The sequence below is a fragment of the Microcaecilia unicolor genome, chromosome 5, assembly GCF_901765095.1.
Source record: "Microcaecilia unicolor chromosome 5, aMicUni1.1, whole genome shotgun sequence".
Lineage (NCBI taxonomy): Eukaryota > Metazoa > Chordata > Amphibia > Gymnophiona > Siphonopidae > Microcaecilia > Microcaecilia unicolor.
Window position 1 is genome coordinate 132,832,642 of NC_044035.1, and position 27,115 is coordinate 132,859,756.

The window sequence follows — 27,115 nt, forward strand, 5'->3', positions numbered from 1 at the left end:
TGAAGCCGCTGGAAGGCTTCGATGTCATGGGCGGAAAAATCACGCCGGCGAAATCAAAAGCCGAAATGGCGAAAATTGAAGCACCAAAATTTAGAGGGAGAAAAATCTCGACCGAGGCCAAAAGAGGCCTACCCCGACAACGAAAGAAAACTTACGGGGCAAAAACTGAGAAATACGGGAAGGGCAGAAAACCCGAAAGGGTCTTCCGGAACACTACCGGAGCGCTTCCCGAACTTTTTCAAGGAAAAAACAGCAAAAAACACGTCGAAAAGGACGCGCGAGGTCGACTCTCTGGGGCACGAACGGCGTAACACGACCGTACCGAGCGCGGACGAAAGAAGACTGGCCGGCTCGAGCCGGTTTTGGGCGGGAAGACGGCCGCGCATGCGCGGTGCGCATGGGCGCGCGAGGACTAGCAAAGGCCTTTGCTAGTAAACTTTCCGATGGAGGGGGCTGCCGAGGACGTCAACCCATCAGTGAGAACAAGCAGCCTGCTTGTCCTCGGAGAAAGTTAACTATCCTTTCTTTCAGCAGTGACCATTATTTTTCCTACCACCGACGTGAGACTTACCAGTCTGTAGTTTCCCCTTCCCTGTCTCCACTTTTGTGAAGAGGGACCACATCCGCTCGTCTCCAATCTCACGGAACCTCTCCCGTCTCTAAAGATCTATTAAATAAATCTTTTAAGAGGTCCCGCCAGAACCTCTCCGAGTTCCTTCAGTATCCTGGGATGTATCCCATCTGGCCCCATAGCTTTGTCCACCTTCAGATTCTCCAGCAGTTTATAGACTCTTTCTTACATAAACGGCGCAGTATCCACTCAATTCCCAGATGTTCCCTCGGCAGCCTACAGTGGTCCTTCTCCAGAATTTTCATCCATGAACACTGAAGAGAACACCGAAGCCTATGCTCAATGTGGTATGGACTAGGGTACACAAAAACTAAAACAAGCCGAATAAAAGTTTCTTTCCTGTTCCCTCTCGGAGATGAGACCCCCCACCCACCCAAATCACTAGTTCTGCAGTTTATTAATGACAGCACTTCTAATGCATTGTGGAAGAGACTGAACGTATATACCCCATACTGCCAAAAAGTGTTTGGAACACTTAAAAGTAAGATGTCTTTTGCCTCCCACAGCATAAAAGAGTAGGAAACCGATTCCTCCACTGCCAATACGTAGGTCCCTCAGGATGCATTCATTGTTTTAAAATATATTTTTCCCTATCAAGGCACCTTAACGGAAAAATGGGATCACCCCCTACCTCTCACCCCCCAATCCCCCATGGTATTCAGGATCCAGACTTCAAACGATAAATTGATGCAGTTTCCCAGCAGCTGACTTAAATAAGCAGCTCTTTCCAAAAACACAAAAATATCCGGGCAATCCCAACAAACACGAAATAGGGTACCCTCAGCTGTACTACACATTTCAGAGATATGTGACTGTAGTATATGGGCCTTATATGCCCATTTAGGAGAGAAATAAACCCCGTGCAAAATCCTAAACTGACACTCCCCTAAATCCGCTCCCTGCACAATGTGGGGAATCCTATTATCAAACCGGGGAAGTTAAGCAAGCCAAAGAATGGGCCCACCTCTCGGGTCCAGGCCTGTTGTAAGGTTCCATAATCTATCCCCAGACCTAAAGTTTGGAGTGATTTATGTAAAGCTGAAACACTACCTTGTCCTCTGGATCTCCTTGGAACAAAGATTGCAAATGCGTGCGAACAGGAAATTGTAGGTCTCTATCTAATGAACCCACATAATGAGCCAATTGGCAGTAAGCAAATTCTGCCATCCTACATTCTCGAATTGCTGCTGGCATTTATCCAAACTGCCTGAGAAGTCCCTGGTCTGTTAAAAAATGTTCTAGGGAGGAAAACCCCAGCTTGTCAACACACCACTCTCCATGCCAGGGGTAAATTCACCGAACATCCCCCCCCCCCACAAAGTTTCAGCAGATCCAACCATAGATCTCTTAATGATTACAACAGCCAGCTATAACACCCTGACTCTGGAGGCAACAGAGGGTGGGGGGCATGTAAAAAGAAGGAAAGATACCACAGTGCAAAATGGTCTCTCTCCAGAGCCACCGGAGAATATGCCAACATCTCCCAGAGCCTGACTGTAAAGTCACAGATCCAGGAGGCCCAGTCACCCCACATGCCCAACAGCCCACAGAAATGAAATCTGCATCGCAGTGCTGGAGACCAGTGCTAGATGAAGGCTTCAGCTGGTGGGGGTTGGGGACTCCCACCATCCAAGGTATTTGTGGCAGTGGTGCTTCAGTTGGTGGGGGTTGGGGAACCTCACCAGCCAAGAACAGCGGCAGGAGTGGGTAGGGAGCGGCAGGGCGGAGAGGGCAGCAAGGCAGCGGCGGAAGGCGGTGGGGTGGCGAACCAAAATGTGCTCCCCCACCTTGGGCTCTGGGCCCCTCCCACCGTGAGGTCTGGCTACGCCCCTGCCTTATAGCTTCCTGTGCTTAATTCTGTTTCTTTCTTTTGTGTATGCAGAGCATACACTAAATGAATTTCACCGTTTAATTGTCCACCTTGGACCTTACCCCTAGAAAAAGGCAAAAGACCACATGAATATAAAATAATAAAATAAAAACCAAGATAATCCTTAAGCAATGGACTATTACTCTCCTTGTAAGGAATTAGGTAGAAACACCACTGAGTAACATCCAAACCCAGCCACATTTTATTTTTTAACTAGGATTTAGCCAGGGCAACTTCTGCACTGGAGGCACACAGTGACAGCTTTCTACTTAATCTTAATGAAAAGTCAGATGTTGTAATAAATTATCTTTCAGCTGTGTATATACAATTAACAACTAACACAAGAAAGGTAAACTTTCTTTAATGCTCTCATTCCAATATAATGGAAAAACTACCACATAACCAACACCCTCATAATTTAATGCCTTTCATCCTACAATCAAAACACTGTTACAAGATACACAATACCGTGATCATTTTTTGGGAAGATGAAGGGGCAGTTTATGATGGTGGTTTTTTTTTTTTCAATAAACACAATTTCAGAATTCATAGTGGAAGGGAAGGAAAAAACAAAAGGTAAAATTATGTATAATCATACCTGATAATTTTCTTTCCATTAATCATAGCTGATCAATCCATAGACTGGTGGGTTGTGTCCATCTACCAGCAGGTGGAGATAGAGAGCAAACTTTTGCCTCCCTATATGTGGTCATGTGCTGCCGGAAACTCCTCAGTATGTCGATATCAAAGCTCCATCCGCAGGACTCAGCACTTAGAGAATTACACCCACGAAGGGACACTCTGCCCAGCTCACCACCGCCGAAACGGGGGAGGGGAATTAACCCAGCTCATCCCCACACAAGTGGGGGAGGGGAATCCGTCCAGCTCATCCCCGCGGAGCGGGGGAGGGACACCACACCCGCCGATGTGGGGGGATCTGGCTTATCCTGCAACCGCAACCGCGGGAGGAGCTGACTGACCCTAACACTGCCGAAGCGGGAGGGGTACAAAGCTGCCCTACAGCCGCACGAAGCGGGAGGGAGTGCCGGCAGAATTTAAGTCTCAATCCAGCCCCGTAAAACGGAGGGGAGAGGAATGCAGCAGCTCACTGTAACACAAACTCGTCTTAACTCTTGAAGAATCCAAGTGAAAAAAACTTGAACACGAAGTCTTTCTGAAGTAACTGAAGACTAAACTTGAACCTGAAATGCAACCAGAATAAAAACAGTACAGATATCTGGGAGGGGCTATGGATTGATCAGCTATGATTAATGGAAAGAAAATTATCAGGTATGATTATACATAATTTTACCTTCCATATCATCAAGCTGATCAATCCATAGACTGGTGGGATGTACCGAAGCAGTACTCACCCAGGGCGGGACATTGAAATCCCTGACCTCAACACTGAAGCTCCAAACCGGGCCTCCGCCCGTGCAGCCACAGTCAAACGGTAATGCTTTGAGAATGTATGAGCCGAAGCCCAAGTTGCCGCCTTGCATATCTCTTCCAAGGAGACGGATCCGGCCTCTGCCATCGAGGCCGCCTGAGCTCTCGTGGAGTGAGCCTTCAGCTGGATAGGCGGCACCTTCCCCGCGGCCACATAAGCCGCTGCAATGGCTTCCTTGACCCATCTTGCCACTGTAGGCTTAGCAGCCTGCAGACCCTTACGAGGACCTGCAAACAGGACAAACAGATGATCCGATTTCCGGAAATCATTGGTCACTTCCAAGTATCTGATGATGACTCGTCTCACATCCAGATATTTAAGAGCAGAGTACTCCTCTGGGTAGTCCTCCCTACGAAAGGAAGGGAGACAGAGCTGCTGATTCACATGGAAGCGAGAAACAATCTTGGGCAGGAAGGAAGGCACTGTGCGGATAGTCACTCCTGCCTCAGTGAACTGCAGAAAAGGCTCTCGACATGAGAGCGCCTGGAGCTCGGAAACTCTTCTGGCTGAAGTGATAGCCACCAAAAAGACTGCTTTCAACGTCAGGTCTTTCAGAGATGCCCTTGACAAGGGTTCAAAAGGCGGCTTCTGCAATGCTCTTAGTACCAGGTTGAGATTCCACGCAGGCACCACTGAGTGCAGAGGAGGGCGCAGGTGACTAACTCCCTTGAGAAAGCGCACCACATCTGGCTGCGAAGCCAGGGAAGCACCCTTCAGGCGGCCCCTGAAGCAAGCCAGAGCCGCTACCTGGACTTTAAGGGAACTGAGCGACAGGCCTTTCTCCAGACCTTCTTGCAGGAACGCCAACACTGAAGAAATTGGAGCAGTGAAGGGAGAAAGTGAGACTGCTTCACACCACGCTGCAAAGATACGCCAAACCCTGGCGTAAGCAGTAGAAGTAGAGCGCTTCCTCGCTCTCAGCATAGTGGCGATGACCTTGTCTGAGAAGCCCTTCTTCCTCAGACGCTGCCGCTCAATAGCCAGGCCGTAAGACCAAAGGGGGAGGGATCCTCCATCACCACGGGACCCTGATGTAACAGGCCCTGCTCCACTGACAGCCGCAGAGGATCGTCGACTGAGAGCCTGATCAAGTCCGCATACCAGGGACGCCTGGGCCAATCCGGACCCACCAGGATTACCCTGCCGGGATGCTTTGCCACCCGGTCTAGCACCCTGCCCAACATGGGCCAGGGCGGGAACACATAGAGAAGCTCTTGTGTCGGCCACTGTTGGAGAAGAGCATCTACTCCCAGGGATCGAGGGTCCCGTCCTCTGCTGAAAAAGCGCGGCACTTGGCAATTGGCCGATGACGCCATCAGATCTAGGCTCGGCTGGCCCCAGCGCTTCGTGATGTCCAAGAACGCCTGAGCAGATAGCTGCCACTCTCCGGGCTCCAAGGTATGGCGACTGAGAAAGTCCGCCTTGACATTCATGACTCCGGCAATGTGGGCCGCTGAAAGCTGCTCCAGGTTCACTTCCGCCCACTGGCAAAGATTCATAGCCTCCTTGGCTAGAGGGGCGCTCTTGGTACCTCCCTGGCGGTTGACATAGGCCACAGCCGTGGCATTGTCCGACAGGACCCGTACAGGCTTCAACACCAGTACCGGGATGAACTCCAAAAGCGCCAACCGAATGGCTCTGAGTTCCAGGAGGTTGATAGACCACTTTGCCTCTGCAGGAGACCAGAGACCCTGCGCTGTCCTTCCCAAGCAGTGGGCTCCCCAGCCCGACAACGAGGCGTCCGTCGTGACGACAATCCACTCTGGGGTCACCAGAGGCATTCCCGCAGACAACTTGTCTGTCTGCATCCACCAGCTCAGCGCCTTGCGCACTGCTGGGTCCAAGGGAAGGCGCACAGCATAATCCTCCGACATCGGAGTCCAGCGCTGCAGCAAAGAGTGTTGAAGCGGTCTCATATGAGCCCTGGCCCAGGGCACAACTTCCATCGTGGCCGTCATAGAGCCCAACAGCTGCACATAGTCCCAAGCCCGAAGGGGAGAGGCTACTAGGAACTGGTCCACCTGAGCCTGAAGTTTGACAATCCGATTGTCTGGCAGGAACACTCTGCCCACTTGGGTGTCGAATCGAACTCCCAGGTACTCCAGGGACTGAGTCGGGCGCAGCTGGCTTTTCTCCCAGTTGATGATCCATCCCAGGGAGCTCAAAAGAGCAACTACCCGGTCCACAGCTTTGCCGCACTCTGCATAAGAGGGGGCTCGGATAAACCAGTCGTCCAGATAAGGATGGACTTGTACCCCTTCCTTTCGTAGGAAGGCCGCGATGACCACCATTACTTTGGAAAAGGTCCGCGGAGCAGTAGCCAACCCAAAAGGGAGGGCCCTGAACTGGAAGTGTCGTCCCAGGACTGCAAAACGCAGAAAGCGTTGATGAGGAGGCCAGATGGGAATATGCAGGTACGCTTCCTTGATGTCCAAGGATGCCAGGAACTCTCCTGCCTTCACTGCCGCTATAACAGAGCGGAGAGTCTCCATGCGAAAGTGCCGCACTTTCAAGGCCCGATTGACCCCTTTGAGGTCGAGGATAGGCCGGACAGAACCTCCTTTCTTTGGTACCACAAAGTAAATGGAGTAACGTCCCTTGCCAAGCTGACTTTCTGGCACCGGAACGACCGCGCCCAGGCGGATCAGATTGTCCAAGGTCTGCTGCACTGCCACAGCTTTGACCGGAGACTTGCAGGGAGAGAGTACAAACCCGTCTTTTAAGGGTCGGCAGAACTCTAGTTTGTAGCCGTCTCTGATGACTTCCAGCACCCACGCGTCTGAAGTTATTGTGGTCCACTCGCCCAGAAACGAGGACAGCCGTCCTCCAATCTGCACTGGGGCGTGGACCAAGACCCCGTCATTGGGTACGAGATCCTGGGGGAGGACCGGAGGGAGCACCTCCGGGACGGCGGTCTCTGCGAAAGGAATGCTGCTTGGGGGAGAAATTCCTCTTGAAGGAAGAGGGGGCAGAGGAACCCGACTTGCCCGGGCGGGTACCGACGGGCTTCCTGCAACCGTCCTCTGGAGGTACCGGGACGAGTACTAGCCCGAGCCCTGACCTCTGGTAATTTCTTGCCCTTAGACGTGCCGAGATCGGTCACGATTTTGTCCAGCTCGACCCCAAAGAGCAGCTTGCCTTTAAAAGGCAACCTAGCCAGGCGGGATTTAGAGACGTGGTCAGCAGACCAATGTTTCAGCCAAAGCCACCGCCGCGCAGAGATTGTCTGAGCCATGCCTTTCGCTGAGGCCCTCAAGACATCATACAGCAAGTCTGCCAAATAGGCTAAGCCCGATTCCAGGGCCGGCCAATCAGCCCTCAAGGAATGATCCGAGGGGGAAGCCCGCTGCACCATAGTCAGGCACGCCCTGGCCACATAGGAGCCGCAAACTGAGGCCTGCAAACTTAAAGCAGCCGCCTCAAAGGACGACCTTAAGGCCGCCTCCAATCTTCTGTCTTGGGCGTCCTTTAGGGCCGTGCCACCTTCCACCGGCAACGCCGTTTTCTTAGTCACCGCAGTGATTAAAGAATCCACGGTAGGCCACAGATAGGCCTCACGTTCACTCACAGCCAAAGGATAGAGGCGGGACATAGCCCTAGCCACTTTAAGGCTCGCTTCTGGGACATCCCATTGAGCCGAAATTAAGGTGTGCATGGCATCATGCACGTGGAAGGTTCTAGGCGGGCGCTTCGTCCCCAGCATAATGGCAGAGCCAACAGGGGCTGAGGGAGAGACGTCCTCCGGAGAGGAAATCTTCAAAGTGTCCATGGCCTGTAACAACAGGTTGGGCAAATCCTCTGGGCTAAAAAGCCGCGCTGCAGAGGGGTCATCCGCTCCATCCGAGCGGGGATCCGTCTCCACCAAGGAATCCGCAAAGGACCGTTGGGAGACCTCAGACACGCTGCCCTCATCAACATCGGAGGAGACAAATTCCTCCAAGGCCTGGGAATCAACCCGAGGGCGTTTACCTCTGGGAACCTCAACCTCTTTACCAGACGAGGGAGCAGGGGCAGCGTTGTGCATGAGGAAGGCCTGATGCAGCAGCAAAACAAACTCGGAGGAGAAACCCCCCAGACTGTGCACTTCCGCAGTCTGGGCAATAGCCCTAGACGCACCCTCAACCGGCGCTCGCAACAGCGGGGGAGAGACATGCTGCGCATCCAAAATGGCGTCCGGCGCGAAACTCCGCGAAGGAGCCGCGCGGGAAGAACGGCTCTTAACTTTAGCCGCTTCTGTGCCGTCGCCCAAATTAAGGGCGTTCATGGCATTAATGTCTCCAACCTCAAGGGCGGCCCAAGAAGAAGCCGTCCGAGCCACGTGGCCGGCCAAGATGGCGGAGGCGAGGAGCGGGGGATGGGCGTTTATGGCGGGAAAAACCGCCACGCCAGAGGAAGGACCGGGACATTCATCGGTCACGAAACTGTCACCCAACAAGGGCGAATCAGGCTTGAAGACCCCCGCATCCCCTCTAGAAGCGCTCAAGCGACCCGGGGAGCGACCCTTTGCGCCCTCGCCCTCCGACGCCATATGCCACGAGGAGAAGAATCGGGGAACCCCCTGCCCGCTATAAAAAGGTAAAAATTACCTGCTGTCCGCTCCGAGTTGTAACGACCTGGTGTCCCAGTGAGTAGCTGCAATAGACGCTTAAATAAACGTCGAAATAAACGCCTTTAAGGACGTTCAAAAATTTTTTTTTTTTTTTTTTAACGGAGCCAGCGGGAGGGGGGAGAAAAGGAGGGACCTGGCACCACCAGGTTTGCACTTGCTCAAAAGAGCCCTCAACCCCAGGCACTCAACAAAACCTAAAAATTAGGCTTGAAGGCCTAGCCAGAGCTGCTGCTGTGTGTGACCACCACCTGCTGAGATAGAGAACATACTGAGGAGTTTCCGGCAGCACATGACCACATATAGGGAGGCAAAAGTTTGCTCTCTATCTCCACCTGCTGGTAGATGGACACAACCCACCAGTCTATGGATTGATCAGCTTGATGATATGGAAACCACCTTTCAAGTACTGAAAAGGAGGGAGTGTATTAACGCTCTGTCAATGAACCTCCACAGAGCTCCGGCAGCTGTCAGTCATGCTGGCATCAGATTCCTGTATGTTTTCCCCATTTCCTTCTTGTTCCAACTCTTCAGTGCCAATGGACAACAGGAAGAGAATATGAGCCATCTCAAGCCAGGACAAGCACAGCTGTGAGTTCCACGGACATTCAACCAGGAAAAGTCAAAATGTTTAAAAATGCACTGCTGGCTGATTTTAGAAGTACTGGGCAACAGAGTAGGGCCTTATAAAATGCAGAAAAAAGAATTCTCAACAAGTGCTGTGTTTTGCTGATGAAGTCTCTGGTACAGAAGGAACAGCCTAATGATGATGGAACAAGTTCAAGCTTTGCCAACAACATGAACATGGGCCAATCAATTCATCACCCAAGGACTCCAAAATCCAACAGAAGAGGCATTCCAGTAAAATCCCTTTCCCATAATACTCTCTATGTAGAGCTCTTTGCAGTTACAGGTTTTGACTACTTTCCTTTGTCTTTTTAAATGTAGCACAAAGACAAAACAAAAAAGGCATTAAAATAATGAATCTCTCAAGATTTAGATATATATAAACCAAAAATCGGAGTTGTTTTTGTTTTTTAACTACAGGTTGCCAATAAGAACCTGAATCCTGAACTGTGTAAAAGCTTTAAACAATAGCAGAGTGACCTATACCTTCAAGTCCACAGCGCTGCAGAACTCCTGCCGTAATGCAAATTGGATGACATCCCATCGGCTTCCAGCAGTCCTCTCCCCATTCTGTTAGGGGAAGAAAAAAATAATAATTTTTAATTTAAAAAAAGAGCAGCTTTTACAAATCTATTCCAGTTTTAGATATTAGATAAAGTTCTACATCAGACAGCAACTACAAGGCAACAATTTACAGCAGAGAAACAAAAGTTTCTTACCTGTAAGAGAAGCTCTCCAAAAATAGCAGTTTAGTCACAGGGAAGGCAAATTTTATAAAGCACTTTCCCTCATGTCAACTACTGTTACATTTCACTGCACAGAAGGGATCTGTAAAACTGTGTAGTTGACAAAACGATGCACACTAATACATGCACCACACAGGCATTCTTCCTAGGGCTGTAGTTTGGTTAGAGTACGGGCAGAGACATAAGGTATGCATGTATTTTATAATATACACTAGTAAAAAAGGCCCGTTTCTGGCTGAAATGAAACGGGCGCTAGCAAGGTTTTGCGCAGAGTGTTTCTGTATTCAGTAGCTGACAGGCTTGCTAGACTTACCTAAGTGGCTGCAGCTGCAATACACTGAAAAGAAAGCAAGGAAACCTATGAGACGTAGATACGGCCGTCCCCTTGGCCTCTGACGCTCCTCCCTTCTTCTATTTGACTTCCCTCTGATAGGTCCGTCATTCGGTGTGACGCTCCTCCCTTTTCCTGTTTCAGTTCCCTTTGATAGGTCAGAGCGGTGCAGCTGTGACACTCCTCCCTTCTCTGATAGGTCAGGGCGGGACAGAGATGTAGTGTGCTTAAAAATGGTTACAGAGCTTCGAACATACGAACTGTTGAAGCCTCAGTGTGCGCTTTAGAACGTTGAGGGTGCTTTTTATGTGCAGATGGGGCATGGCCTACGGCCCAGATGGGCGTGGCTGAGACTGAGGGTGAGTAGTCCGAATAGCCTAGCCTACCAGGAGGACAGGACAGATGGAGTGAGCTTCAGAACGTCTGAGGGGGGATTTTATTTATATAGATGAGAACATGCACAGCAAACATGTACACATTTACATCTTTTTTTGGAGCACATGTAAGTATGCACGCTACTGGGGATAGTTCTGGGGGCTTCTTTTATAACACACACACAGGCATCTATGCTACCTTTATAAAATAAATGCTAAAAAAATAAGCTCTCTATAGATATATTAAGTGATTCTGTTGAATAAATTATGAAATTGATGAAACTGGACTTATGATTTTTTATTCTTCCTGATTCAGTACCTCTTGAAACATGGTACCATGTCAGAGGACTGAAGTGGAGATTCTTATGTTGGATAAAAGCTAAATATGTTAAGAAGACTGAAGTGAAGATATTTATGTTGGATGTAAGCTATTATTTTAAGGGCAATTGTTTTATATTCACACACACTATAGGTTGAAACTAAAGACAGTAACAGGAGAAAAAAAAAAATCACTCAAAAAACTAACCCCCACCCCCGTTTACTAAGCCGCACCAGCAGCTGCCGTGCGCTAATGCCAACACAGCCCATTCACTTTGAATGGGCTGTGTCGGCATTGCCACATGGATTAGTAAACAGGGGGGCATGCACTCTCCTTTCTATGAAGGTCCAGTTAAAATCATGAACTGTATGCCTATGAGTAACTCAATATTTTGAAAGAAAAAAGTGATATTGTTCAGAGCCCTTTTATATGATATATATTACTCCTCTTGGAATTCTGCGCAAAAAAAAAAAAAAAGATATATACACACATATATATTCTGCACACAAAATTTTAAAACTCTGCAACTGTCACAATAATTCAATATAACCACTATCCAAGAGCCACAATTTATTAAAATGCAATGGCAAAAAAGTGGGGGGTTTTCAAATATGCAGGATTTTTAAGGACTTAGGACAGAATTCCCCTAAGAATACTCATCATATAGGTCCTGGTATCTGGGGGCTCTTACTTTACTAATCTGTAGAGACTAAGGAAAGCATGGAGTTGATTATTCTTGCATTAACAATGGAAGCACTTCTACAAAGTCAGTAGGTGAAGGTAGCTCAAATCTTCTCTCAGGCTCCATGAATTAATACATTAAAAAAAAAAAAAAAATCAGAAGCCCTAAACCCCATACTCTCTGGCCACCCCTCCCCCCCCCACCCCACACACACACACACACATCCTCTTCATGCTCAACTTGGGTCCTCACCAGTTTTTGCCAGTCAGACAGTAGGGTTGCCAAGACAGGCAGTCACCCCTACAAGCCAGCCTATTCTCCCCAACCCCTCTTCAGTCACACATCCAGAAACTAATCTGTTGATCCAAAACTAAACCAGTCATCCAGCCTCACCTCTCCTTCTTCAAATAGCCTGCCTGCTCTCCCAAGCAGTCAGTGAGTCTGGCTTCCTTCAACCACCTTCTGACAAGCAAATAACCAGTGTGCTTGTCACTGTTCTGTTTGGCTGGAGACTAGTAACCCTTCAACAAGCACAGACAACTCCACTGTTCTCATAGGCTGAATTCCCTGAACACCAAAATATAGGATGAGATGATACACTGTTTGCATGATGAGGTTTGCAAAAGCAAAATTCTGTTCCAGGTATTGTTGTTTCATTGGGTTACATAAGTACATAAGTAAATCCACACTGGGAAAAGACCAAGGGTCCATCGAGCCCAGCATCCTGTCCACGACAGTGGCCAATCCAGGACAAGGGCACCTGGCAAGCTTACCAAATGTACAAACATTCTATACATATTATTCCTGGAATTGTGGATTTTTCCCAAGTCCATTTAGTAGTGGTTTATGGACTTATCCTTTAGGAAACATCTAACCCCTTTTTAAAATCTGCTAAGCTAACCGCCTTCACCACATTCTCCAGCAATGAATTCCAGAGTTTAATTATGTGTTGAGTGAAGAAAATTTTTCTCCGATTTGTTTTAAATTTACTACACTGTAGTTTCATCGCATGCCCCCTATCCTAGTATTTTTGGAAAGCGTGAAAAGGACGCTTCACATCCACCTGTTCCACTCATTATTTTATATGCCTCTATCATATCTCTCTTCAGCCGTCTCTTCTCCAAACTGAAAAGCCCTAGCCTCCACTGGTGTACCAAGGGGGGAGGGGCCGTCCGCACCGGGTGCACGCTGCTGGGGGGAGTGCCGCGTGCCTGTCAGCAGCCAAGAAAGTACCGGGGGGGGGGGGGGGGTGTTGATGCGCCAGAGGGGGGGGGGGTGGTTCGCCTGGGGGAGGGTGTTGATGTGCCGGAAGGGGGGGTGCGCAGCGGCAATTCGCCCCGGGTGTCAGCCAACCTAGGATCGCCACTGCTAGCCTCCTTAGTCCTTCTTCATAGGGAAGTCGTCCCATCCCCGCTATCATTTTAGTCGGCCTTCGCTGCACCTTTTCCAATTGTACTATATCTTTCTTGAGATGCGACGACCAGAATTGAACACAATACTCAAGGTACAGTCGCACCATGCAGCGATACAACGGCATTATAACATCCTCACACCTGTTTTCCAAACCTTTCCTAATAATACCCAACATTCTATTAGCTTTCCTAGCCGCAGCAGCACACTGAGCAGAAGGTTTCAGTATATCATCGACGACGACACCCAGATCCCTTTCTTGGTCCGTAACTCCTAACGTGGAACCTTGCATGACATAGCTATAATTCGGGTTTTTTCCCCCACATGCATCACCTTGCACTTGCTCACATTAAATGTCATCTGCCATTTAGCCGCCCAGTCTCGTAAGGTCCTTCTGTAATTTTTCACAATCCTGTCGCGAGTTAACGACTTTGAATAACTTTGTGTCATCAGCAAATTTAATTACCTCGCTTGTTACTCCCATCTCTAAATCATTTATAAATATATTAAAAAGCAGCGGTCCTAGCACTGACCCCTGAGGAACCCCACTAGCTACCCTTCTCCATTGTGAATACTGCCCATTTAATCCCACTCTCTGTTTCCTATCCTTCAACCAGTTTTTAATCCACAATAGGACATTTCCTCCTATCCCATGACCCTCCAATTTCCTCTGTACCCTTTCATGAGGTACCTTGTCAAACACCTTTTGAAAATCCAAATACACAATATCAACCGGCTCCCCTTTGTCCACATGTTTGTTTACTCCTTCAAAGAACTGAAATTGGTCAGGCAAGATTTCCCCACACAAAAGCTGTGTTTCTTGGGCCCAGATGCATCAAACAAACGTAAAAAAATCTAAATCGTTAAAGTCCTTAACGATTTTGAAAAACCGAAGCATGCACCAAAAAAACAGGTCAAACATGTTCGTTGCGGTATCCAAAAGTACAACGTATCAATGAATCGTAATCCCCGTCGTAATCGGCCCCTAAATCATGCGCAGAGCAGCCAAGCGTTATGCTGGCTGCTCTGTGCATGACACAAACGTCCAAAAAAAAACCACAACACAAACACGTGGCTCCCCACTTCCCCCTGCACTAACCAAAACAAAAAAAAATCCAAATAGATCGTGAGGGGGCAAAGGCGCTCGTCAGGAGCATCCTGTATGGGCGCCCTTGCCCCCTCCCCCGAGATCGCCGCTGTTCCCCGCTTCAGCCGGTTTTAATAAAAACAAATCTCCAAATTTTCTCATCCCCGGTCCCCTCCCTTCCTGCGTTTCCTGTCCCTTGCTCCAGGGCTCCACCTCCCGCCATCCTCCGCCTCCGCCCCGTGCCCCGCCCCCTGGGATCGTCGCCGTTAGTTATCTACGTAGGTAACTTACGTCAATGGAGAGCGGGCCCAGGAACAACAGACTGACGTCGGAGAAGAGAGAAGCAAATGGCGATCAGATGTTTTATCCCGTGCAGCACCTTCGCATGCAGTTGAGAGGCGCTGCACGGGACGGTAATGCGGAGGGGGTTTCCGGTGGAGGGTGGGAGCGGTGGCAACGATCCCAGGGGGGCGAGGCACGGGGGCGGAGGCGGAGGATGGCGGGAGGTGGAGCCCTGGAGCAAGGGACAGAAAACACAGGAAGGGAGGGGGACTGGGGATGAGAAAATTTGGAGATTTGTTTTTATTAAAACCGGCTGAAGCGGGGAACAGCAACGATCTCGGGGGGGGGGGGGGGGGGGGCAAGGGCGCCCATACAGGACGCTCCTGACGAGCGCCTTTGCCCCCTCCCGATTTCTTTGAATTTTTTTGTTTTGTTTTGGTTAGTGCAGGTGGAAGTGGGGAGCTACCGGTTTGTGTTTTTATATAACTTTTTTTTTTTTTTACATATCAGCTTGCATTTTTAAGGTGCAGGAGGGAGCGGGGAGATGACAGCTCAGGCCTCAACGACAGGTCTGAGAGCTCGCTAAATTTGTCACGTTAAATGATTCGTTAGAATCGTCGGTATGGTTAGTGCATTGCGAATTGTCCACATTTGAATGGTAGTTTCTGGTTTGCATTCCGTTTTCGTTATCTCCTAGCGGCTTCAGAAAAAGCCCTATAATGCATGCAACAGTGGCAAATTTTGTAGTTAAAGGGTCGTTACAGTTTTGTGCATCTAGGCCTTGGTCTCAGTAATCCATGTCCTTGGATGTGCTCTGTAATTTTGTTTTTAATAATAGCCTCTATCATTTTCCCCGGCACCGACGTCAGACTCACCGGTCTATAAATTACTAAGGAATCATCATTTAGATCTCTCTTCCATTTTTAATTTTACCAGGAAGCAACAGAAGTAACTAGGTAAAAATAGTAAAACAAAAAAAAAAAACTGGTACAATTATTCAGTAAAAGTAAAACACGTTTCCTGTACTTCTTAACAAGTAAAAGTGACAAAATGTTTTTTTATAAGTACAGTAACTAGCTACATTTACTTAGTTACTCTGTCCACGTGGTGCCTGTATTCTCCAGCTGAGCTCTCCTTTCATTCTCACCAGAATAGAGAGAGACTTCAAGCACTGCAGGACTCATACAAACTGAGAGCCAAGTTATGCCTGAATCTGAGCTGCTCCCTGCTTTAAAAAAAAAAAAAAAGACGTTATAGAAAAAGGAAACTGGGGAAAGCAGAAAAATGAACTGGTGAGGAGAGCCTGGCTGCTTTTATGTACTTCGATCCTAGCAGCTGGCCAAATTCTGCGCGCAACTCCAAAATTCTGTGGAGAGGGGAAATTTTGCACAAATTCTGCACTGTGCAGTCATGCAGAATTCCACCAGGAGTAATATATCTAGCCTTTATAAAAATAAACACAAACACACATACACAAACAGTACAGAACAGATGGATTGTTCCAGAGATTTGTGGAATAGGTACAAACCTTTCCCTGGTAGCTGCACATTGCTGGGACACCACTCAGTCGTACATAAAAGCTTTAATAGGAAGGAGGAAGTATTTCTGCAACTGGTGAACTGTCTTCCAAAAACACCTAGGCCAGACAAGCTACTTTGCTTTCTTTGAAGACAAGCAGCACAGTGTTGAACATATGTTCCCTAGCTAAGGAGTTTCTTCCACAAAATCAAACAATAATCACAAATGAAGATGACTTCTTGGGAACTCCCTGCTTTCCCACACCACCCAAAGACAATTCAGACATAAAATGGGTCCCAAACAGAATAGCACTCCTCTGATACTTAGCAATGGCCGCAAAACTTCAGCTGACTAAAAACTGGCAGAAAGATGTCAAGGGTGATCTGAGAGCTTCTACTGGCCTCAAGTAGGAAACACTCTGGTATCACCCCATCCTCCAGTGAAATGTTTATTATCCCACCCAAGCCTAGCTAACCAGGCCGTTTTCTGTAAGGGTTTCCCATACCATTCACAGGACAGGCAATTGTTCAACTGGATGATATGGAGGCATATTTTCAAAGCACTTTGGGAGGCTAAGTTCCATAGGTTTCTATGGAACTTTGGGAGGCTAAGTGCTTTGAAAATAAGCCTCATAGTGGCCTACAAGTGAAAATGCAGCTCAGGCAACCAGAAGGACCGCTCTCTTGTTCATCTTTTCCTGAGATGCATCTCTCTCCACTAGCAGTTATTTAGCTCAGCAAGACTGTCAGTCAATGATTACCTTTTTGTTCCCAGGAGTACTGCTCTGCAAGATGTGCATCCTTAATTGGCACAGCCATAGCACTAATGCAGAGGATGGGGGTAAATCCCCTCATGGCTAAAGCTGACAGAGGTAGTCTTCAAGCCCCTGACAATTCACCCAGATAGTTTCCACTTGGTGGGCTTTCATTTTTGTGAAGAATACATTTTTTTCATGGGTTACGTGTCATGTGCTTATTTTAAAATGTTTAGCACCTTCCTCCACTATGTCACAGTGCAAGTGATAGGCAGACACAATGTTGTCCATTACTTGGATGATTTCTTCTTTGCCGGTTGCGAGGGATCAGATGAATGAAGATGAGTGCTAAAAGCTGCCTTGGCTGTTTCAGAAAGGTTGGAAGTCCCAATAACAAAGCTGAAAGTGATAGGGCTGGTGACAAGGATTTGTTTGCTGGGCATCAAGTTAGACTGTATAGAAAGATATTCTTGACTGCCAATTGATATAGAGAGACCTAAATCAAGTAATTATTAGAGTTAAGCATGCAAAGAACATTACTTTGAAAGATTTGTACTCCTTGATTGCTAGCCTTAACTTTACATGTAGGGTCATCCCAGCGGGGTGGGTATATGTGCAGAGAATAGTTGCAGCCACAGTGGGTGAGGAAGAGGCCCTATTTTATCGGCATGACCAGGTGAATAGGGGCGAATGTATCGTTCTCGGAAACTTTTCTGAAGCAGTTAAAAAGCATCTCCTTATGGTAGGATAAAGTTGTAACTAATGAAGACCTGGAAATACACGTAGAGGCCGCAGGGGATGGAGGATTTGGGGCATACTTTAAGGGGGAGAGGACAGCTGCTAAGTGGTCAGAAAGCTGGGTGGCAGTGGGTATTACGAAGAGTATAACCTTTCTTTAATTGTTCCAAGTAGGTGTGAAGACAGAGGTTTCAAAACAAGCAACTGCCTTTCCATAGCAACAAAATTGGAGTACTGCTTTGATGATTAGCTGGTCTAGAACATGTCAGAGAAAGGAGCAGGAGAATCAATGCCCAAAACCATTCAGGTGCTGGAGCTACTAGGGTTCATCAAAAATAATCCCAAGTCCCAGCTCGATCCATCCCAACAAGTGAGTTTATAGGAGCCCTGCTAGACATGACTCCTTGTGCTTTCTTCCGCAGCAGTAGACAGATGCTTTGACTCCACCCCCTTTCCATTCCCTGGTGCCCAGATAAGACCCAACTCTATGAAATTTTGTGAACACTCTGAATGTTGATGTGAGGCCAAACTGTAGTATGCGATGCTGGTAGAGGTGTTTTGCTACTCTGAATGTCAGATACTTCCTGTGACTTAGATGATTATGTATGTGCATATAAGCATCCTTTAAGTCCAGAAAGAATAGCCAATGTCCTTTCTGAATTGTGGGAAGAAGGATGCCCAGGAAAAACATCCTGAACTTATGCTTGACCAGTTATTTGTTCAGGGCCCTTAGGACTAGGATGGGACAATTATCTCCCCATCTTTTTTCTGACCAGGAAATGGATTAGGAGAAAATCCCTTCCCTCTTTCCCCTGGTGGAATGGATTCAACCACATTTTTCCCTCTTGAGGACCAGAGTTCCTATGCAAACAACTGCTGATGTTGAGAGCTTAATTTTGATGTTCTAGGTAGGCAATTTGGAAGACTGCTTCCCAACTGAAGACTGTAACCTGTCCAGGCTATTTTCAGAACCAACTTGCTTGCAAAAAATTCAGCCTCCTTCCTAAGAAATGTTGTCTGGGACAGTTATTCGAATTAAAGCTATGCTCTCCTGAAGCCAGTCAAAAGCCCATCCCTTCTTTTAACTAGACAGCTGCTTGGAATTTCTGGGTCCTCTGCTGTCTTGGGTGAATGCGAGACCTCTGAGTTAAGCAGGCAGGGCAGGAGGGGAAAGGATATGAACGCCTGTGAGTAATAGAATCTCCATTGCCCTCCATCAAAATACCTCCTGGATGAAGAGGCCGAGCTGAGAGTGGGCCTGGACAGTGACAGGTCTGCGGCATCATGCATTTTTTTTTCACCAAATAAAGATGGTCTCCAAGGCACAGAATATACGCCAGCTTCTACTACCCAACTGGCTCAAGATCACAGAATGCATTTAAGGCAGTCTGTACAATCCCAGTCCCCAAAGCAGAGGCCCTGGAAACCATATTGAAAGTATCACAGGTTACCTGGACCATGTCCTTTCTGCACTCCTGTTGTTTGGCTACTAACTGGGGAAGAGTGTCTGCAACCTACGCCACACTGTTCACCTCATTCCATTACAGAGCATGTTTAAAAGCATGGATTAATGAGACAAAGCCAACATGGATTTAGTGACGGGAAATCTTGCCTCACCAATCTATTACATCTCTTTGATGGGGTGAACACACATGTAGATAAAGGTGAGTCGGTCGATATTGTGTATCTGGATTTTCAAAAGGCATTTGACAAAGAACCTCATGAAAGACTCCAGAGGAAATTGGAGAGTAATGGGTTAGGAGGTAGTGTTCTATTGTGGATTAAAATAGTAGGGTTAAATGGTCAGTATTGTCAATGGAGAATGGGCATCTAAATGGCAGATAATGTTTAATGTGAGCAAGTGCAAAGTGATGCATGTGGGAAAGAGGAACCCGAATTATAGCTACGTCATGCAAGGTTCCACAGGGGCACTGACCTGGAACGGGATTTAAGTGTCATCGTTGATGGTACGTTGAAACCTTCTGCTCAGTGTGCGGCGGCAGCTAAGAAAGCAAATAGAATGTTAGGTATTATTAGGAAAGGAATGGAAAACAGAAATGAGGACGTTATAATGCCTTTGTATTGCTCCATGGTGCGATCACACCTTGAATATTGTGTTCAATTCTGGTCACCGCATCTCAAAAAAAGATATAGTGAAATTAGAAAAGGTACAGGGAAGGGCGACAAAAACGATAAACGGGATTGGACAATTCCCTATGAGGAAAGGCTAGAGCGGCTAGGGCTCTTCAAGCTTGGAGAAAAGACAGCTGAGGGGAGATACGATAGAGGTCTAGAAAATAATGAGTGGAGTGGAACAGGTAGACATGAATCACTAGGTTACTCTTTCCAAAAATACTAGGACTAGGGGGCACGTAATGAAGCCACAAAGTAGTAAACTTAAAACGAATTGGAGAAAATATTTCTTCACTTGACGTGTAATTAAACTCTGGAATTCATTGCCAGAGAATGTAGTAAAAGTGGTTAGCTTAGCGGGATTTAAAATAAGGTTTGGATGGCTTCCTAAAGGAGAAGTCCATAGACCATAGTGAAAATGGGCATGGAGAAAATCCACTGCTTATTTCTAGGATATTTTCTACTTAATAAGTGGAAATAATCGTGCATGTTTGTACTCACTAAAGGGAGAGTCTCATACAGTATTAGGGGTCCTCTTATCTCTTTACTTACCGCCAATTATGGCGTGCCCCACTTTTATGACAAATATAATCATAGACCTTCCCTACCTCCTCCCTTTTCTCTATTTTAACTTTTTTATACTTTTGTTTTTTTCTCTCTCTTAAATAAATTTCTCTTTTATATGTACATGGGAGATATTTCTAGGATAAGCAGCATAAAATGTATTGTACTGTTTTGGGACCTTGCCAGGTACTTGTGACCTGGATTGGCCACTGTTGAAAACAGGATGCTGGGCTTGATGGACCTTCAGTCTGTCCCAGTATGGCAATACTTACGTACTTATGTAAGCGCATGCTTATTAAGTGCTGGTAAGAAGCTATGTGGGTTGTTAGCATAGCATTCTTGAAAACCTTTTTCCCCAAAAGATTCCAGTGTCTTTGCCTCTCTCTCCCAGAGACATCAGGAGTGAATCTTTATACTCTTGGCTCTTTGATAGCAGATTCAACCACTATGGAATGGTGAGGAAGCTGGAACTTGTTGAATCTTGGAGCCTTTTGAACTCCATTGTTTACCTTCTTACTGACCTGTTCTACAGAGATTTAATGGGGGGGGGGGGGGGGGGGGGGGGAGGGGGTCCTCTCACATCTTCATCTGTACAAGCTTAAGGATTCAGTTTATAGGCACAGTCACAGACTCCTTTTGGGGGGAGGGGGTCATCAAACTGAAGTATGTCCAATGTCTCAGCCATGGGCTCATCCTCAGTCTAACTCAAATGGGATGGACTTGGTCATCTCCCTTACAAAATCAAAGAATGAGAGGTCCTCAAGAGGAGATTTGTGTCTTATGTGGTATGGAGGGATCTGGTGCTTCCTCAGAAATCCAGGAGCACTCAGAATCTGACTCACACAAATACCAGGAGACGTTGGCATCTCTGGCTGCCTTGATCAGTGGTGTTGAGACACCAGGGACCTCCAGTGCAATGGGGAAGCTTCCTATGCCAAAGGGTTGGAGATCAACACCGATGCAGAGTGCTCCAACTTGATGCCAGTGCATGAGCTACAGATAGAAAGGAGATGGGCCGAAATGCTTTCAGTCTCAACGTCAATACCCTCAATGCTCAACAAGAGGCTACAGCAAAGAAACACTGATTTTCTTCCTGAAACCAGCCCCATGAGCTGCTCCTCAAGGGTTGCCCTAGACAAAGGCATGGAGTCAGTAGGTTCATTTACATCTCTCAGACACACCCAGGGTGTATCAGGGGTTGAATCTCAGCTCCTCTGAATCTGATGCACCCCAATGTCCTGGAGGGTGAGCTACTCATGTAAGGGGCACTTCAAGGAAACCCATGACCGCAATGCTTTGGCTTCATGCTTTGAGGATCGATGTAGATGCTTCTTACCTCTCATCATATTGCACTAGAACCTCTCCTCCCCTGTTACAAAAGTATTTGTGGTTCATAGTGAAAATTTATAAAAAAAAAAAAAAAAAAAAGGTTATCATCTGCAGTCACAGGACTTAGCTGATAAAGGGGAGTGGACCAGAAGAATAGAATGAGTAAGTTGTGACCACATGCATCTAAAAAGGAAGGAAAGCAACTAAAAGCAACCCTTGCTTAGGGCACTGTTTCATCTAGTGACTGCCTGGGCCTTACCTCATCTTCTACAGGATAAAGGTTCTCTCTTGAACAGGGCATTTTCACATGCTTGTTGTCCCAGGCATCTTTATAAGTCGTTGGGTAAGGTTTAGGCACTTCTCCTTCTCTCAGAAGGTCTCTCTATGTACAGAAAAACAGGTAGTAATTAGCAGTGCATGGTGCTCCATATGGCTGACTGAAGACACATGAATCCACTGCTGGAGGAAAGTACAGCTAAAGCTCAGCTGAGAAGGCTGCCCATGTTTATTTTTGCTTTGCTTCTAACATCTTGAAAATTCAGTATTTTACTCATGAATATTTCATTGTGAATTTAAACTGCAATAAGTCTGATACATAGAAGGCATGGGAACTCACCTTTCACTTTGTTTTCAATTACTGAATGAGTCTCATGTATCAGACAGCGCTAAAAATATTTCAGTGCAGATTGGCCTTGTAACTAAGGCTCTCTCAGGCACAACTTGGCACAGATTGCAACACCTCAAAGAGGAAAATAGTTCATGCTCTGCCAACTGCAGCATAACTCTGAGGGATGACATGGGAAGAAGAGAGTGAAAACTTCCTTCCAGACCTCAAGAACAGCAAGGAGTGCTGAGTCACCTGGACTTTACATCTGAGGTGGAAGTGTGTGGGATATTAGGTAAAATAAAAATGTAAGGGGTACAGAGAACTTTCTGAACATCATGGATAAGCTCTGCTAAGAACTACTGCGTTTTCAGTTTCAGGACTGATATTAGCCTATTGTAAAAAACATTATAACACTTTTCTCTCCACATAGAAATATAGACACACAGCACAATGAGCATCAGCAGTGGCTGACATTACAATATGTTTGAAATAACACTGTGCACAAACTCTTGCCTAATATCTCACCCGAATGGTGACTGTATGATTAGATGATTGTCTCAGAGGCGGAAGTGGAGCACCACACATAGGCATTCTTCTCATTTCTTCAATGGGTGTCCCAAACCATTTTGCATTTGGAGGAAGAGTAGGTGGGTCATGTTTGATGACCTTCTTTGCAGGTTTATGTTGCTGAAACTCGCATTGTTCTTTTCTACTGTTGAAAAATATTTGTTGGAAAGCCAATTTATTTGCATTGCTATCACATCACTGGCAATTCTAATTTGAAAGAAATGAAACTGATGAAGTTTAACACTGTTGCTATGGGCTTCTCTTAATTCTTGACTGGTTTGACCAAGGAGGTTAAATTGACGGTAGACGGTGTCACATGACAAGGCTGAAGCCATCCACACCCAAGGAGGTTTAATTGCTTCCCTACGCAGCAGCCACCATCTTCATACACTCAAAATACATTACCTTGTATGGCAGCACGCTCTGTCTACTGGCGTCAGGCCCGTTAATGGGCCAAGCACGCTCCCACCGTCTCCTGTCAATTAAACCACCTTGGGTTTGACACTGTTTAAAATTAGCAAGGTGAAATTTATTCATACTTATTAATTTCCTTTCCTTAAGTCTTATTAGACTAGTCCAGACCAATGGGTTGTGTCCCCCTACTAGAAGATATGGGGGGGGGGGTGGACTCAACCCACTAGTTTGAACTGGTCTAGCAGTAACAATAAAGTAGTAGTAAATTCAAACAATCTTCTAAACACAGGGGTTTTCTCAACCTTGTCCTTGGATTGCAGCCTTCTAATCTGGTTTACAGGATATCTACAATTAATATGCATGATATAGATATACATATTAAAGAGGCAATGCATGCAAATCATTCTCATGCATATTTATTATGGATACCTTGAAAACCCAAATAGCAGGGTGTGTGTCCCAAAGACTTGGTTGAGAACCACTGTCTAACATGATGCATCCTCTCTAAAAAGAATATTCAACTGGGAATGAAAGAATAGCCTTCTGCAGTGGAGGTCATAGACATATAAATCATGCATATTCATTACTAAAAATCTTTACTGAGAGAAATCGCTGGACATGGAGAGGAGGGGAAGGCAGGGGGAGAGAAGAGATCGCTGGATATGGATGGGAAGTGAGGGCAGTGGAGAGAGGAGAATTGCTGGACATGGATGGATGGATGGATGGAGGTGAGGGCAGGGGAGAGGAGAATTGCTGGGCATGGATGAATGAATAGGGGCAGGGGAGAGAGGAAATTTGCAGGATATGGGTGGATGGAGGGGAGGGCAGGGGACAATGGAGAGTTCCTGGATATGGATGGAGGGAAGGGAAGGGGAGGGCACGGGAGAGAGAATTGCCGAACATGGATGGATGAATGGAGGGGGCAGGGGAGAGAGGAAATTTACTGGATATGGGTGGATGAAGGAGAGGGCAGGGGAGAATGGAGAGTTGCTGGACATGGCTGGATAGAGGGGAGGGAACATAGGAAGAGAAGCAAATGGATGGAGGGGAGGAAAGAGTGGAGAAATGCTGGACATGGATGGAGTGGAAGGCAGGGAAGAGAGGAGAAATGTTGGACAAGGATGAAGGGAAGGAAAGACAAAGGAAGGAGATGCATATGGATGGAGGGGAAGGGAGAGAGGAGAAATGCTGGACATGGATGGAGGGGGAGGGAAGACAGAGGAAGTACATGCACATGGATGGAGGGGGAGGGAAGACAGAGGAAGTACATGCACATGGATGGAGGGGAGGGGAGTGAGGAGAAATGATGGATATGGATGGAGGAGAAATTGCCGAATTTAAGGGCTGGATTGGAACACTTTGAGGGCAGATGCTGAAAATGGAAGGAAGGGCTACAGATGATCTTGTTGGGCAGACTGGATGGACCATACAGATTTGCCGTCACTATGTTACTATGAGTTCCCAAATTCCAATCTGATTACAATTTATTATCTAATTACTTAAGTAATCACTTTTGTCAATATATATTGTATCAAACTACTTTATTAGACATATACATCAAAATACATATAATTTATACCATGTAGATATTCTTTAAAATTCTAATATCCTAACCTCATCTCATTCATCCAATACATGCACTCTTTCCTACTAACTACGTTGTACTCGGTTGTCTCACTTAATGCTCTTTGTTATCCGCCTCAAGGACCCTATTGGCACCAATTACACCATCTTCATCAGTATCAAGTAATATTAAAACATATCAACTCATGACAAAATCATTGCAGTTCTGTCCTTCCTTATAAATATAATGGTCTTTAAATTCCATCAATGACAAAGGTATTGCAGTTCCATTTATTTTTTATTATTGCAAGCAATTGACTACTGACAATCGCCATATTGCCTCAGTTCTCGTGTGTTGAAATGAGCACTCAATTCAAGACTCAACTTTTTCAACTTATTTTGATTTCCACTTCCTTCAAAAATCACTTGTACATGTGTCTTATCTGTTATTCCATTTATCTTCCAGTTACACTCCTCGAGACACCTCTCCTTCACTTTTACTTCTCTCCTCCCACTTGAAGTATAAATCCAAACTCCTGCCACACCCTACACAAATGTGTTTCGCCGTAGCGGATCTTCAGGGGTAGTGACTTTAACTTGCTGATTTCTGTGTTTTAATTATACATACTGACCAGCCTGGAGGAACCCTCGCTGGGAATGGGGGAAAAAAATGGTAACCAAGCGTGACCAGTGCTTTATATCTACATGGTATAAATTATATGTATTTTGATGTATATGTCTAATAAAGTAGTTTGATACAATATATATTGACAAAAGTGATTACTTAAGTAATTAGATGCATATTCATTAGGGATATCCTGAAAACCCAACTGGCTGGTGGTCCTCCAGGACATGTTTGAGAACCACTGGTTTAGAGGTAAAAGAAGTAGGCTGATCACTCTGAGAAACAGAGAAGTCAGGGTTTGAATCCTGCTTCTTAGACTAACATGTTTTGTGGCTCTATACAAGTCACTTTATCCTCTATTGCCTCAGGTACTACTACTAATCATTTCTATTGTGCTACTAGATGTGCACAGCGCTGTACACATTATATGCAGGTACTCTCTGTCCCTAGTGGGCTCCCAATCTTAAGTTTTTGTTCCTGGGCAATGGAGGGTTAAGTGAATTGCCCAGGGTCACAAGGAACTGCAGTGGAAACTGAACTCAGCTCCCCAGGATCTCAGTCCACTGAACTAACCATTAGGCTACTCCTCCACAGACCGTTGAGCTTTCTGGGGAAAGGCCCTACCAAACTGTATCTGTACTTATAACTCATCTTGAGTTCAGGTTTAGAAATATGGGTAATTAAATCAGGGCTCAATAAATTCAAGCACCAAGGCAACTAGAATTTTTATTCCATGGTACCTAGGGTTTTCAATACATTGCCACCAAAACAGTGCTCTCTTGCAGTCACCATCACGTGGCTCTCAGCAAGTTCAAAGGGGATTAGGATATTAGCAAGGGACACCATATACCATATAGCTTAAACTGACTGACACACAGTTCAGACTACAAGAGGGGCCCTGTTTCAGCGACTAAAGCACTAGACAGCAAGAAGAGAGGTAGCAGCTAGGTAACTGAACTTTAGGAGCTAGGAGTAGTGGTTACGAAACAATGGTTAGATAGCTGAGCAGCGAGAGCTGGCAGGGTGGGGGTTCAAACTACTAGGAATGAAGTGAGATTGAAAGAAGATAACCAGTGGGAACAAGGGAAAAACAGAGCAAGGGAAATTACTGGGAACAGAATGGATATGAGAAAGACTTGGAACAGGAGGCACGTGAGAGAGAGAGAGAGAGAAGCACATGGGCCATGATGAAAAAAGTAACATGAAGGTAAAAAAAAAAAAAAAAAAACATTTCAGGTGCAGCTATCAGAAGGGCACCAGCATCTGCTAAATCTATGTGATGACACATTAAAGGCGTGACTTATTAAGCTTTATTTTTCCACAGACAGGTTTCTAAAGGCGTTGCAAACACCCTTGGAGGTGAGCAGCCTGTTTTACCAACTTTCATGAGGAAAAGAGGGAAGGAGTCGCAAGTCGCTGGCTCCTACATTTGTTAAAAAAGAGGGTTAAGGCCTAAATTAAATCCAAATTCAAAAGTAGGCTAAACTGTGAGACCCCAACCATTCCTCCCCCCAACTAGTACATGGTGCTAAAATATAGTGCTACCAACCTGCCAAGTAGTAAAAGTATCTTATTTAAAAAAAAAAAAAGTATTCTGTCTACAGCATGGTGCAGTCTTCTTTCTGCATGAGGAATACTCCACTAAAAGTGTAAAAAACTGAAAGGGAAGGACACAGCTCGGGTTTAGCAAGGCACTGGTATGCTGCTGGGTAAGAAACAAAGTTCCCTTGGGATATGCAAAGGTTTTACCAATGGGAGGACAGAAGAGACAGAAAGTGTTTTGTTTTTTTTCTTTAAACATAATGATAATTACCCCCCCCCCCCCCAACAAAAAAAAGAACATACAAAATAATTTACACAAAACTTGCAGCACTTATGAACCAAATGG

General features: G+C 46.3%; 1 protein-coding gene across 3 annotated transcripts in view; it reads right to left on the reverse strand.

The window, feature by feature from the left end:
- Nucleotides 1–27,115, reverse strand: part of PARG (poly(ADP-ribose) glycohydrolase) — a 496,940-nt gene that overhangs the window by 375,612 nt on the left and 94,213 nt on the right. For 2 of the 3 annotated variants that reach the window (XM_030203287.1, XM_030203288.1), the window contains 3 exons: nt 22,584–22,770; nt 21,711–21,833; nt 9,671–9,754 (listed from right to left, as the gene is read on the reverse strand). In XM_030203287.1, coding sequence (XP_030059147.1) covers nt 9,671–9,754; nt 21,711–21,833; nt 22,584–22,770 — 394 coding nt within the window. The remainder of the gene's footprint in view (nt 1–9,670; nt 9,755–21,710; nt 21,834–22,583; nt 22,771–27,115) is intronic. The other variant, XM_030203289.1, reaches the window with a different exon arrangement.